The sequence below is a fragment of the Poecilia reticulata genome, linkage group LG9, assembly GCF_000633615.1.
Source record: "Poecilia reticulata strain Guanapo linkage group LG9, Guppy_female_1.0+MT, whole genome shotgun sequence".
NCBI classification, from domain to species: domain Eukaryota; kingdom Metazoa; phylum Chordata; class Actinopteri; order Cyprinodontiformes; family Poeciliidae; genus Poecilia; species Poecilia reticulata.
The window spans coordinates 31,660,757-31,676,615 of record NC_024339.1 but is presented as its reverse complement, the minus strand read 5'-3'; the positions used below and the strand labels follow the sequence as shown (position 1 = coordinate 31,676,615).

The following is a 15,859-nucleotide window of genomic DNA, read 5'->3' as shown; positions in this document are numbered from 1 at the left end:
CATGACATTTATATAATTTAGGTTTTATAAAAAGGTGTAGCTGTCAGTTATTTAATCAATTTAATGTTTGTATGTCAAAAATGAATATCAGACAAACACGTGTTGGTTTCTGATTGGGAAAAAATATGTGTGAGTTAATAATGTTTTCTAAAATCAGTATGTGGTTTCATGGGTGGAGCGTCTTCTTCTTCTTCTTGTTATGTTTTATGGCGATTGGTACACCAGCTGTGAAGGTGCACTACCGCCACCTACTGAACTGGAGTATGGACAGGAGGTAAACAGAAAAAAAACAACTAATGCTCTGAAATCAACTTAATAATTAAACTAAATTCTTTCTGGTAAATTTGTATTTTTCTAAATAATAATAATAGTAAAACACCTTAATTTGATATTTTATTTTACTAACATCGCTACTAAATATGTTATCCACTGTACATTGACTCTATTTCTTTTTTAGAAATGTCTTGTTTATGATTCATTGTCAGAGCATTCCATAAAAAACATACAGTTTAATTTATCACAAACTCCTGTTACATGTTTTCCAATTACTTTAAGATATTTATTTAAACCTGCATTTCCTCCTGCTTTTCTTTGTATATCCTGAATGCTACACTTATGCTTGAGCCCTAAAAGAAAAGGAAAGTTATATAAAATGAAACGTGTTCGTCTCAGCATGGAGGGGGAGTAAAAAAAAAAAGGAAAACTGCATCACATGACCACCTCCTTTATTTCCTGCAGCAGCCTCCCCTATCGGCTCCTCTCCTCGGCTGCTCCCCGCCTGCGACAGCTCAGCAGCGGTGTGGTCGCTTCGAACGAGCGCTAACGGAAAGGAGAAAAAAACCCGCTCCACTCCGCACTGAAAGGCCTCCACCTCACTGCAGACTAGCTACAGTCACTCCGACGCCGGATACCGCACATAAACACCCCCAGAGAGGCTTTTGGTCGACTTTAATTTGCTTTTTTTGTATCAGAAAAAGCCAATCCCTATAATGGCGACAGCTTGCCCTGCTGGCTCCAGCCCCGGACCGGGAACGGAGCTCATCCGCGGACAGGCCTTCGACGTTGGGCCTCGGTACAGCAACCTCTCCTACATCGGGGAGGGCGCCTACGGGATGGTGTGGTGAGTGCTTTTCTTTTATCCTAATATTTATTTCTTTACTCGAAAAATTTCCGTTTTATCGTCGAAGCAGTTTTATTATTTCCTATTTTAAATCTTTTAAAGACAACTTCGCTTGTCATGTTTTAGCTAGCGAGCGGCGTCGGGCAGACGGCAGTTGGAGCGAAAACGGATTAAATCACGGTGTGTGACCACCGGAGACGGATTCAAACGCACAACCTGGAGGTTTTCAGCAACACTGTGGAAAAATCCACCCCCAAAAATACTAAATATTTGCTTTTATTGATCCCTAAGCTTAAAAAATACACATAAAGCTAATATCCGCAGCGTTTATGTGGACTTGTCACGCTGTGCAGGATCCACGTCTTTATATTTGCAGCAGTGTGGGATCTGTTTACCTCATAATGCATGCTCATCTTTTTTTACTTGTAGATTTTTTTTTTTTTTCACTTTCACTCGAATCGAGCGTGTTCCCACTCATGCTACCTGTGCACTGTTTGGATGTGGTTGCATAATGTGCCTGAAAATGTGCTGTGGGAGGATCTCAAGGGGATTTTTTTGTACCTGCAAAATTTCCAAAAAGGGCTAAAATACGTCAAAACAAATCATTTCAAATAAAAGCGAGTTTAGAAAGCTATAGGATGTTGAGATTAAACATTATTGGGTATTTAATGGTCTGTAATTTACATAAAAATGCATTAAAAGTAGCGATGCACCAATCTGTTTGCCTAGTTTCTCTTGACTGGTTCTGATCTGGGATCAGATTTTTTCCTAAGTGCGTTAAAAATTTGTGCTTATATGCATCAATCCACAGCATTTACCCAACTTTCTTTCCTATAATGAAGATCAGATTACAGTTAAGGACAGATTCTTTGGATAAATTGTAATAATCTTGCAATCCCTTCTTTTTTCTGTTGTTTTGATTTAAATAAAACCTCCTGCTATTTATATAAGTTTTCTCAGAAAAAATATGAATTAGTTATAACCCCAATCAACCTCAAAGAAAACCAGAACTCTTAAACATGACCTCTCTGCTGAAAAAGAGGTAATATCTTTACTATGTTCTTTAATATCTTAACTATTATCTACTACTACGTTCTTTAATATCTTGAAGAACATCCCTTTAAGATATTATTAGGAATATCTTAAAGGGATGTTCTTGCATCAGCAATGTCTTTGAAAAGCTATAATATGTAAAAACTAAATTTTATTTGAAAGAGATGTGAAAATGAGCTAAAAATATGTAGGACTGGTCTATATTATAAGGAGGGAATGACAAATCCAATTAAAATAAAAACTTAAACTAAAAAACAACACATGTAAATGTCATGTTTTATAAAGATTTGACTTGTATTAGATGCAGAGAGAGATTTACTCGGGTGCAGGGCCGGAGCAAAGTTGCATTTGGGGCCTTGAGCAGAATTTAATTTGGGGCCCACCACTAACTGTCCCCAGTACAGATTTAGTTTGTAGATTTTTCTTTGGACTTTTACAAACTAAACTTGCCAATTTCATTAAATCTTAAAGATTTTAAAGTATTTTTACCTATGCTGAAACCATCAAATTAAATTTAACAATATTGTCGTTCTCAATAGATATGAACATTTTAGATTTCTGTTAAAAGTCTAGCATTTATGGGATTCCTCTTGTGATTTGGGGGCTCAAAATTACTTCCAAACTAATTATTCCATCTGAAAAATGTCTAACTTTTTTTGTGTAATCTGCCTCTTTTGTTTGCGTATCATATCAGTTGATTTTTGGTATACAGGTGATTGAAAGCGAAAACGGATTATTTACATGGGTGAAAACAATCTAATCTGTGGTAAAGATCTTAACTGGTGTGAGGAATTTAAATCAGTTTTTGAGCATTAAATCCCCCCACCCCCATCGATTGAGCTGTATAACAATCTCTAGTTTACATTAAATTGGTTTTAATTTACATTAAAATATTTAAAAAATAGCAATCCATCTACTGACTGGCTTTAATTTTGGTCGACAGATCTCATCTGTCTCTCCGCTCAGGTAGTTTAAGCAAGAAGCTCCAAAAAGATTTGTAATGTAACCTGCTGCAAGTTCTGATAATTAAATAATAAAATACATTTTTTAAATGAATTAATTTAATAATTTGGACATTGATGCTCTAAGATTTTCATTTATATTTGAGAGCACGACCTGATGTGCAGTTAAAACCAGTTTGTGTTTTTTTCTGAGTTATTGTAAAATAACATCTTAACATTAAAATTACTTGTATAACACCTGACTTGCTTAAAAAAAAAAAATCAGCACGTAAAGATTGGTATTGGCCAGAAAACTGCAATCGGTGCACCCATAAAAAAGTGGGGGGGGGGGAATCGACCCAAATAATAAAAGATAAAAATTAGCTTTCAGATGCATAAACACATTTGGGATGTTTTACATTTTTAGATTTGTTTTTTTTTTTTTAGACTGTGGCGCTGCATTCAACCTTAAACTGAACACACTGTATTGGATTACATCATAGATCCTTGTGTCAAACAGCAGCAGAGTCGTTCTTTTGTCTTCCTTTGCAATACAAGCTGTGCTTTCTTTGAACTGCAGCTCCCCGCCCTGATATCTGCAAGTTGATTAGGTTTTTTTTGTGTGTAGTTTTTGGTCCAAGTAGTGATAAAAACACATAAGAACTGGTAAGAACTTGCCATATAAATGATGAGTACTGTTTGTACTGAAGGGCAATCAGCACATGAATTAGCAAAACGCCTGACTGTTTTCTTGGTAAGTCAACCGGGGAGTTGTGCGTCAGGATGGGTGCATGTTCATGCAAAGCAAAGTAAGTTTAAATTAAATAACCAAGCAAAGTGAAGAAACATCCATTTATTTTTAATACCATAAGATCATTAAAGAACAAGCATATCTGTTTATTATGGATGATATTTCATTGGTTTTTTTGGCTGTAATAGTGAGGAAACAGGCCTGATGGGTGCATCCTCTTTTCTCTAAACCAGCAGAGTTACCCCACCTCCAGTATGGACTGGTTACTGGTTACTGGTATCCCAAGGTTCTAATAAGATACGACTCAGACTTTTACTTCAGAGTTCATACAGTAAGATTTCTAGGTGGATTTTTGTCCTCTGGGTCGGCCATCTTTGTTTAAACTCGTGTTTGACGTAGGCCTGTCACAATAACACATTTTTCTAGACCATAAATTATCTAGAATTTATGGTCTAGACAATAATATTAATCGTTTAATATTAATTGAACAATTAATATTCATAATCGTTATGAATATTATAAACTATATTTGTTTTGAGATTATTTTCAAATATTGTTATAATTATAATGCAAGAAAACATTCTCAAATGTCAAACTTTAAATTCTAATTACATTAAATACTTGAACTGGAAGACATTCTAAATATCCAAAATAAATAAACAAAAACTAAAGACGCAAATTAAATTGATTATAAAGTCTCTATTAAAGAAAATGTCCTTCAAAAAAAGAGCTAGTTGAGGCCAAAGCACCATAATGACGACTTTTATCATCCATTTTTTGGTAGAAAAAGAGAAAAATGATAAATTATGCAAAAGAAAATTATTAAACTTGTTTTAATTTATTTATTGCTTGTTGTGACAGGTCTGCTTAAGAGGTTTTACGAGTTTTTAGGGACACACCAGTATGAAAATTTGGGCCGCTGCTAATATCTGATTGCTGTTATGGCCGATAACCGATATGTGCTGATATTATATTTTAATACATTTTCAATACATTCGAGGGGGGAAAAAGACCAGAAACCAATTGGAACAAGATGCAAGCAAATATCGGTTATCGGCTCAGTTTTTTTTTTGTATGTAAAGAAATGACTGATATCGGTTAGTGCCGATATATCGCACATCCCTAAAGTAAATGTATGTCTTTATCACTGTTTCACAAAAATGCTCAGCTTGTGATGATTGGATGCTAGTTAGCGACAGAAACTAAACTGGAGCTGAAAGTGGGCATAATTTTTGCTTGTGGAAAAGATTTTAACTTTTTTCCATTTGTTTTAACCTTCAACTTCAAAATGATCCACAAGTATAGTCTGCGTGGCGCTACCTATAAACTTCCTCTGTTCACACATAAACATGAGCCACATGGCTCGTGGTTTTCTGAGCAGCTGGGGAATTTCTTTCTGCATCTCCTCCTTTTGTTGACCAAACTCTGACGTTTTTGGTTTTTGAAAACTCATTTAATGAAGTTTCTGTTTGTGTCAACTTTTCATCATCACTGCAGCACCGGAGAGAGATTTTCCAAACCCTGCAGCAGCTGGTTAAAGATGTTCTGCTTGTTGTTTTTACATATTGTTACATTTTACCTCCATGTTGTTATGAACAAGTAAAGTGGGATTGTTCTTTCTGTGGAGCTCCCATGAGTGGAAACAGTTTTTTGGGGTTGATTTTAAATATTTCTGGTTTGAAATAGCCTTTCTAAGGTTAGGCGTGTTGTGGCCACTCTTGTGCATGTCTGGAATGTTTTAATCCATTTGTGGATCTCGTCTGGGCACGTGTGAAGAATTCCTTGCAACCCAAACGTGTATAAATATGCTTTCTGAAAAAAGTTTCTATTGTCCATAAGCTGTACTTTCTGAAAACTTGACTATGAAGTTGAAGTTACATTGAAAGTCCTACTCATGCGATCAATAATCCGGCAAAAATGTTGTTTGAGACGACAAACTTTCTGTTGTTTTGTAGGTTTGGTAAATGCGGACCATTTTAGAAACATTTTCCATGCTTGTTATGAAAAAGCGTCGTTTCTGTGTCGTTGGAGCGTTTTGCCGAGCTCTGAGGTCTCTGCCTCCTTGCACTTTTCTTGCTGTTGTAGAAACCTGCGGTTTTAAAGCCTTGGGACATCTTAGCTTTGTCGTGCAGCACCCTGCAAAAGTGGGGCAGCAGGTATTTCACAGACGTCCCCTGGTTAGACTCGGAAATGCCTTTTAAATAGCATGAGAACTTTCTTCTGTCAGGTTTCACTGGCTGCATTTCCATTAAGCCCCTTTGGTCTAGTTTAGAGAGGTGGAAACTTTGTCATCAAAGGCTGGATGTGGTTGGGTGCAGTGTGGTGGAAAAAAAACACAAGTAAACAATGATGTGCAGAAATTGTAAAGCAACAGACATGCGACTTTTACATAATGCAGCTTAAGTCTTTCTTGTGTCCATGTTTTGATTGCAGCAGTGCTTTCTGATGGGATCCACAAGCTCTTCCTAATCAACTTGCCTTGGCTTGCATGCTGCCTTGGAGCGCCTCTTTTATTTTACACCAGATTATCCAGCACTGCTTGTAAATTATCTCAACTTTGTAAAGAACACACTGCAAAAACGCAAAATCTTGCCAAGTAGTTTTAGTCAAATTTTTTAGTGTAAGTATCTTTGTACACTTGAAATGAGACAAAACTGTCTCACTAGTAAATTTTCAGCAAGAAATGGGAGCTTGTTTTAGGTCAATAATTTCTTATTTTTAATGAAGAAGCACTAATTCCAACAGCAGATTATTTAATTTGTAACAAGACATTTGTTTTGTCATAAGTGAAATAATCTGCCAGTGCAACAAATACTTTAATGATTTTAAAGAAAAATATTGAACTGGTAAAATTAAAACTGAAAAGAAAACATAGTAAAATATGTTTACAAAATGTCAAATTTAAGCAGGAGAAACACTTTTTCTGCATAAAATGCAACATCCAAAGTTGATACTTTTTCAAATGTCCTATTAAAAATAAAGAGAAGCAGCACACACACAGTCTGTACAGGCATTGTACAAATAAAACAACTTTGCTGTCCTTTGTATTCCTCAATCTGCACAATTGTTCCATTTTTTAAAAATATTTTATAAATAATCGTTAGTTGCAGCCTTAGTTAAGACGCAGTTCATGCTACATGCGGTACGTTGACGTGTTTATAAAGTAAAAATGAATGTTTTTATTTTCTCCTCAGAAATTAAACCATATTTTCCATTTATTTTTGGATTATACACAACAATCGCATCCAGCTGGGATTGTTGCTTATTGGTCAACGTTGGCTCTGCTGCTAGTTCTTTAAATGCATTCAGTGCTTCAAACACCAGAAGTTGTCGCCATTCTCTGCACCAGGTTCTGCTGAACCATGTCTCTCACATTATAGGGGCATCTGGAGATCAACCAGAGGTTCTGCCGTTTCAGCAAAACATGCATAGATTACAGATTAAAAAGCATAATCTGACAGGTTTATAGAACATAAATGTACCAGTAGGGTAGGTGTTTATGCAACATTTTCTTATGAGTGGTACGTTTTATCCTTCAGATCCTCCCAGTGGATGAAAAGCGCCTTTCATTTTGCTTGGCCTTTCAACAATGCTTTTTCTTTCCCCCATGAACCTTTGAGTGCTTTTCCTGGAAAATCTCTCAAGGTTTCAGTCCCATATTGGAGGTGCTGCTTTTGCCCCCTCCCCCCTCCCACCTCCTCCCCCTTCTTCTTTGTTGATAACCAATAATTAGAGTAGAAATGGGTACCATGGTAACTAGGAAAATGGGACCAAAACTTTTGTTCTCACCTTGTCTGTTTATCATGCTGGGCTTCTCTGAGTGCCGTGTATTAGACATAAATGGATTTGGGTAGCAGAGCGGACAAAAATGCTCTGCAGAACTTTTGTCTCCTTATGGGTTCGGTTCTTAAGGTTGCTGGACCTTGTTTTGTGTTTATATTTTGCTTGACTAGCTGTGTTGATGAAAATTACATGATTTGGTCAGGTTATGCATTTTGGGCTGCAACTAATAATTTAATTGTCGATTAATCTTATTAAAATTTAGCACATTCTGCAGATTTTTCATGAACTACTTACACCTTTTTATATGTTAGAAATGCATTAAAAGATTCAAATAAACAAAAAAAAAGTTTTTAAATGAGCATTTTAGTCTCTAAAAAGGAACAACAAAAGATTCCTTTAGCGTTGGAGATTTGTTTTACAGATTTTAACCAGGTATAGCTAAAACTGTGACATTTGAGAAGTTCTGGGTAGAACAATGTTTCTATATTGAATGATAAATGTAAATACAGTTTAATACATGTTTGGCTTAATTACTGCCAACTGTGGCCTTTTTTGAGTCTTTATTCTCTAGTTAACAATTGATTGATTACTAAATTAGTTTATCTCAATAATTGATTCAACACAGTTAATCCGATAAATTGTTTCAGCCCCAGTTTTTAATAAAGGAATGTGAAGAAACGAATCTCGGTCTTGAGTCTTTTACATGGGAGTCGGGATATTTTGGCTAACTCTTCCTTGCTGAATTTTTGTAACTTGGCCTCATTGAATGATTTGGATCATAACTTGATTGTGGTTGTACCTCTTTATTTTTGTGTGTGCTTCCGATAATTTTCCTGCTGAGTAATGTTTGGGTTCATTATAAAACTCCAGTTCGTTTAGTTAAAATCTGATTCGTTTGGGAAGGTGTGAATGCGTAATCAAACTCTGATTTGGCCCAAAAACAAGCTCTGGTTTGCCTACAAACTTCGGTTTCGGTTCAGTTGGTAGTGAACTTTGATATGGTTTGAATGCGAACGCCAAGCGGGCCAGATGCTGCTCCAAAAGCAGGAAGTGGACTATAGTGCAGGACATTCTGGGAAAAAATACAACTAAAACAAATGTGAATCTAGTACTAGCCGACAAATGTCTCATGGTCTTTTACCAAATACAAAATAGAAATCTTACAACCGCTCAAATCTGACGCTACTCCATTTTTGTTTACATTTTGTGAAGAAGGAAGTTGCGCTCAGTAATGTTTCCTTCAGTAGTGGAGGCGAGGAGGGGAGCAGGTTTTTTAATTAGCTTTGTTCATTTGACACAGTGAAAATGTAACCAATGTTCCAATTTTGGTCCTCAGTGTGACTACCAGACTATCAGGTGTGAAAACAGCCTCAGTGGCTGAAGGTTTTATGGGTTTTGTCTGAAACACTGTTGCTGTAGCAGGACGCACACCTTCCAAGAAGTTACATTCTTGTCTTGTAAATCCAGTAAATGTTTTTCCAGAAGGATTTGGGATCATCAGAATGTAAGTTGGACCGCTCTCTTTCTTACTGATAACATTTGAAACGACAACCGTGTTTCCATCAACCTTTTTAGTTTTTTACGAGCATTTTGAATTATCGCATTAGCAAAGGTTGATGGAAACTGCAAAAATTCAAAATGGTTATTAATTTTACTAAAGCTGTGAAGCCAAGTTATGCCAAATCTCTCCTTTTTAGTATTAAGGGCAGAGCGTCCATTTGGTCCAGATGACGGAGGAAAACAGAGTATTAAAAAGCAATTTCTAGATTAGATGGATAAGCGAGAGAGAAATCAGCTTTATGAAAGGAATCAGGCCCTTTTCTGCTGGAGAATAGCATTTTGTCTGCACACGTCCCTAAACCTATCATACGCTGAGATGCTGTCTGCCGTTGTCGTGACAACCTGCGTCCGGTTCTGCAGCTTTCATTTTCTCTGATACGTGGAGACAACAAATGTAATATTGAGTGATGGGTGCTAACGTGATGCTTGTTAGAAGGCTTGTTTAGTGTTCCTGAAAAGACTGCAGCTTTCTTCTTCTTTAGCAAACAAAGACGAGGAGTAGCCAATCCAGCTGCTGAAAAAAATTAGAACATTATTTCTGTTTAGACAACAAGATTTTACATTAAAAAACCCTGTGTTTTGTCATTGAAATAAGGTTCAAAGTCCCATGAATGAATAGGACTTTAATATTTGCTGCATTCTGGGCCGATGTTCATTTTCTAGGTTTCCCCCCAGAAATCTGGCTAACCCCAGTGGTATTTGCCCCACCGTGTTTTTATAATTGGATAGGAAATTTTTTGAAATAATAAATCGACAACAATGAAAATACTGAAGTGGATTAAATAAAACTTCTTTCTGTTGTGCATGGATAATAAAATGCTATTATCTTTTTAAATGTCTAAGAATTACTGATTTGTTATAGATAAACCTAGCTCAACTCTTTGCTACCATTCTTAATAATGTATAAAAACATAACATTTAAGGTAAAGAAAAGACGCTTAGCCTGGTGGGGGAACAAGTAAAGCCTGGCGGCCCGTCAGGCTTATAATACCCTGGAGGAAACCCTGATATTCCATATAGTGATGATGTGATGAATAATTTTGTGATATATTGTGCAGCTCTACTTAATTAGCTAACAAGCAGCGGGTCAGTAGGTACAATAACACAACAATTAGTCAGCCGGTGTTTGGAATCGGCCATTTTTAAAAGGGTTGTAAGGGTTGATTGCTTCAGCATCAGGCTGATTTTTAGTATTCTTTATTTTTGTTTTTCTAACATATTGAAATCAGTCCAATAAACAAAGCTATGCCGTTAATGACAACCAATGTTTATTTCTGTCTCGTTGCTTTTTGTGTATGCGTTTCGGTAAAGAGCAGGAATTAGGCACGTAGTATTTAAATTTATTTATTTTTGGTCATGTGACGATGATAGTGATGCAACTCTGGATTTAGTGAAACGGTGTAGAAGATGAGATTATGTTTACACAGTGTTGAAAATGTATATAATGTTGGTTATTAGCCATAACAGCAGTTTTAAAATCGGATATCGATATCGGCTCAAACTTTCTAATCGGTGCATTTCTTATTTTTTGTGTGTTTGGTAATCGGCAGATAAAACGGTTCTGTTTTGCATTAGCTGAAGAAATGTTGCTTTTGTTGCTCTCTTAACTTGTCAACAAAGATGTTGAACTTTGATGCAGTTTTTGAAGTTCAATAAAGTTTTATGATTGTTCTGGGAACCGTTTTGGTTGTAAATGGTGATTTTTGTATTTCTATTTACTTAAAATTACTATAAGAACCAGCAGTCATTTAGTCATTTGTAAGAAAAATCTTATTGTACAATCTGACAACTATAAAGAATATATTTGCTCTCTTTTGTATATATACATCTGATTTTACTGTCAGGATCTCAGCAGGCCTATTTTGGTTTGATAGCCTCTTGCTAACAGCTGAGGATGCTCATGGTGAGGCTTTTCAGTGGCTGACGTTTCAGGTTGGCGATGCTCTGAGCCTCTTAACAAAAGCCGCAGTTCACACACACAATCGCAGGATGCCACATTACCGTCTGTGATGATATCCAGGATCTGCCGTAGCATGCTCTGCCTTTTCAACCCGCCCACGGGAACAGTTAGATCACTGGGGAGTGCTGCTCAAGTGGCCTGCGCTTATGGAAAGTTATACATCTAAAGCCGTCCTCTGGTTGTTTCTTTTGTTCGTGCCAGATTGGGTTCATTGCCTCTGTCATGGAGCCTTTTTGGTGGATACTTGTGAACAGCTTCTGATTTGTTGATGAACTAAAACCGCTGCTTCCTTTTACACAAATGTCAAAACCTGTCCTTCCTCAGAAGATGGATGCTTTTTATTTTTATTTTTAATTTGCATTTGTTTCTCAAGAAGTGCCACATTTTAGGCTTCATTCTTGGAGAACTTTGATCACTTTTTCACAAAAACAAGAGCATTGTGTTTGGGGGGTGGGGAAAGTCCTGTAACTTTATTGATACAAGAATCTGCCATCAAACAGCTGGATCCGGACATTAAATTAATGTGCATCAAAACCAATAGATCATCCATCTGCCGCAGTATTCTCTGAACTCCAGTCCAGAACCGCACAGCATTCTGGGAGATGTAGGCAGAGGGAAAGACATTTAGCTCCTCAACAAGATTGGTGGAATCTGCTAACTCGCTCTGTGGTTACCTAGCAACTCACTGATTCTTTGGTTACCTAGCAACAACCTGAGTAACTTGCGGCAGCAACAGTTTCAGGTTTGGCCATTGTTCCTCGTAACTGCTTAAAAATAAAAAACATGGAGTAAAAACTGTGGATCAAACGGGAAAGGTCGCACCACCAGCTTGGCAGTATTTCAAATATTTAAAACAAAAAAACTAATGAATAAATATTGATGTCGACTGATGGGAAACATTTGTATCATAAGTTTTTGTTTTTTCCCAGCCACATCATCCTGTCCTTCAAACTGGTCAGCAGGTTTCATAGACTTGGGAGTGTTGGGAAACACTAGACTTTTTTTTTATTTATTTATTTTTTTTACTGTGGAAGAGATTTAGCGGTTTACATCTATAAAAATGGGTTTGATGAAAACTTTCTCCCCCTTCAGCCTCTGCAGGTGATTAAAAGCAGAAGTAGATGCTTAATTTAACGTATTTTATTGATTTATTTGAATATACACTTTGCACATCACTGGTTCAGCAAGTTAACTGGTTTTAAATGTTTAAACTCAGCTTGACATGTTTTTATTCCCTTCTTCCTCCAGAGAGACTCTGGGGAGCAAAAACATTAGATTGCTTCATTTTGATCACATTTTGGTTAATTTGCAGTAGGGATTGACTTTTATTAATTAGACAATCATATTAAAATCATAGAAACATTTTTGGCCCTTGTTAAAAGCAGAAATGAAGGAGAAAAAATGTGATTTTCAAGCCAATTTCACTGGGACAGGAACAACATGTTTGGAGGTGACAGATGATGATCTAAGACTTTGAACCTTATTGTATTTTTCTTAACCTTTTCTGCCTTTGTTTTTGTAAAAGACAAATATGCATTGGGGTGGGCATTTATGTTTATCATCTATTGTGAAAAATGTACGAATTTTCATCTGTAATCTCAATTAAAATTCAATTGACCATATTATCAGAGAAATTATTGCTAAATATTGAAAAAACATGATTAAATGCAGATACTGGGTGCAGTTTATTGATCTAAATTGCATTTATGTAACGTCCTGAAGAAGCGTATTTCAAACGGGAATGGTTTTTAACAGCAGTATTTGTTTGAGGTGCCGTTAATGCTGTTATGCAATTGCCAAAAAACACAGTAATTGTTTATCACCACAGTACCACAAAATATTGTGATAAAATTATAAGTCCAGCTATTTTTCACCGCTATTGTGCAAAAATAAACTTGTAAAATTTGATAATCTGTTATAGAAAATATTGTTTTCCATATTTAATAGAGTGGCTGATATGCTGGCTGTGTTTTAAGGTTGATGTTGTTCCAGAAGACGGGCAGTTTGGCCCATCCTAAAGCAGAAAATGGTTACATTATAAAGTAACCTCAGTCATAAATATGTGAACACTTCTGCAGTTTTCAACGTAAAGCTGCCATCAGTTTGTTTACTTTTGTTTCATACGTTCAATTGGGGGGAGAAATAATGTTTCTTATATTCTCTCCATGTTTTTATTTAACTTAAAGTATAAAGATTTTTTGGGTTTTTCGAGTCCAAATCCAGATTTTTTCCCATTTTTTGTTTTTGTTCTCCCTCTGATCTAGACCTGCCCTATTTTTTCATTTATTTTTTTTATTATTTTTGCCTCGGCGGATGCTCTGGTTCATTCTGCCATCTGATCTGTCCTCTCGAAATGCCACCGTGGCGCCCGTCTCCGTGGCAACCCTTCTGCCTCTGACATCAGTACCAGCACTCCGCAGCCAACGAGGGAGGGCGAGAGAACAAGAGCCTTGACACCGAAATCCTGTTGTGTGGTTCGGGAGGGGATGTAATTTGGGCGCTCGCAGCTGCCAGGACGAGTCGGCAGTTAAACGCAGCAGCCAATCAGGCGGCCGGCTGCTCTGATGCGGCCAAACTGTGCCGCACCGCGTCGCTGCTCTCAGGCGGACGGATTTTATAACGCTGGAGTTTTTAGCGCTAACGGTTCTAGAGCGCAATGCAAAGTGCTCCGCTCGCGCGTCGTCAAGGGGAACAAACGGAGGCTGTTTGGTGATGCAAAGTAAAAATTTGCACAAGTGGTCCGTCGACTTTGATCTTATCACTTGTGGCCTTGTTTTCTTTGCCAGTGTGTCGTTGCAGAAGCTGCAGTTTCCTTAAAATCTGCTTGTGTGTTCTCTCCTGACGACTTCCTCATTTGAGTCAACTTTAAGCACAGACGAGAGTCGTGCCAATGAAGTTGAACATCTTCCTACTTCTGCTGTTTAACAGTTTTATTTAAAGGCTTAAAGTAAAATAAGTAAAAACCTTTGCACATTTATACACCTTGGACTCCATCCTTTCACATGAGCAAGCCGTCTTATTACAGCATTCAGCTTCTATGCACCACAGATCTGGAACAAACTTCCAGAAAACTGCAAAACAGCAGAAACACTGAGTTCCTTTAAATCTAAACTAAATGTCCTTCTGTTTAGAGTTTCTTTTCAACCATAATAAGTGGAATATTGACTAATATAGTTGGTGTGTGTTGATGATGGCACTGGACTAAATGAAACGTAATGTTTGCTACTGGCTTCTCTGTTAACTGTATGATGTTTTTATGATGTAAAGCACTTTGAACTGCCTTGTTGCTGGAATGTGCTATAGAAATAAACTGGATCAATTTGTTCAGAAAGTAGACAGATATTGATTCTTTAGTGGTTATATTCGTCAACCATTTTCCCAGTGCAATTCTGGTAAAACGGTTTATTCCTTGGAACCGTTATGTCGACCAAAAACATTTTTCATTGCTTTTGGATTTGACTAACTGTTCTTACAAATCTTTTCTGGCTGACTCTGCTGAGCTTGTTTTTTTTTGTTGTTGAACAAATTAATTAATTTAATTTTACTCTAGTGATGGTTTTCTCCGTTGGATCTCCACTTTCAGTCTGATCAAGCTAACTTTTTACCCAGAGATTGATTAACTTTGTGGTTTGATCTGATATCCTACAGCTTCCTGTGTGGAATCAGTCGAACCGAAACCAGTTGAGATTGTTACAATAAGTCCAGGTTAATGAGTTCACAGAAAAACTGAAACAAGTAAATGTAGGAGTGATTAAAATCATCCAACGTTCACCTTTTTTCAAGAAACGCTTCACCAATTTCCCCCCCACTTTTTTCTTCTCGATAGACGGCGAACAGAAAACGTGGGTTGATGTTTTCTAAATCCAGATGGCGTCGGGTTTAGCAAAGTTTATCCTGACAATCTAGTTTTAAGTTTTGCTTCTTGTAGTAATTTTTCAACTTCCATCTGACGGCAGCAGAAAACTTTATGTATTCTGAACAAAGTAGATTAAAAAGCAGCACCAATCCTTGCATTTCTAAAGCAAACGGTGTTATCTCTTTATACATAAACACTGAGGATTTCCACAGACAAATATCACCATATCACCTCTTCTGCTTTTTTTTTTTCTCGCTGAATGTTTTAAATAGGGGAATTGTGCAGATATTCTGAAATTTCTAGTGTGGTTAATGATTATTACGGTCGTTTGGGTCTGTAAATACACACTCTGTCTGACCCTAATGTAAAAGTGGACTTTGACCTGGATCAGAACAAACCGCATCACAACGCAGCGATAACCGAGTCCGTGCACGGCGCGAGAAGGGAAAGTTTCTGCCTCAGTCACTTCCTCAAAAGTTTCCTCACAGCTGGGTCTTTCTCACCACAATGATTTGGTGATTTCTTTTTTTTTTTTTTGTATCGGGGATATTAAAGAGTGAGTCGTTTTAAAATGTAAGCTTTGCGGTGCTCATGTTTTACCAAGGTTTAAAAAGAATCCAACAATCCTCTGCTGCATGCAAATGTAGCAGGAGGAAAAACCTCAAATAGGACCATCAGATTTTGTTTTACACTCATCATGCTGTGTGTTTGTAAAAATCTGGATTCCTGTTTAATATTGGCAGAGGAATTAAAGCACTTATCTGTCTGAACGTTTACTACTACTCTTAAAACGTCTGGATTGTGCGTTTGCTCACACTTGACGCCAGTCAGGATG

General features: G+C 36.9%; 1 protein-coding gene across 1 annotated transcript in view; it reads left to right on the top strand.

The window, feature by feature from the left end:
- Window positions 1–731: 731 nt before the first annotated feature.
- Window positions 732–15,859, top strand: part of mapk1 (mitogen-activated protein kinase 1) — a 34,375-nt gene continuing 19,247 nt past the window's right edge. Inside the window, exon 1 of the mRNA XM_008419352.2 lies at window positions 732–1,120. Coding sequence (XP_008417574.1) covers window positions 990–1,120 — 131 coding nt within the window. The 5' untranslated portion in view covers window positions 732–989. The remainder of the gene's footprint in view (window positions 1,121–15,859) is intronic.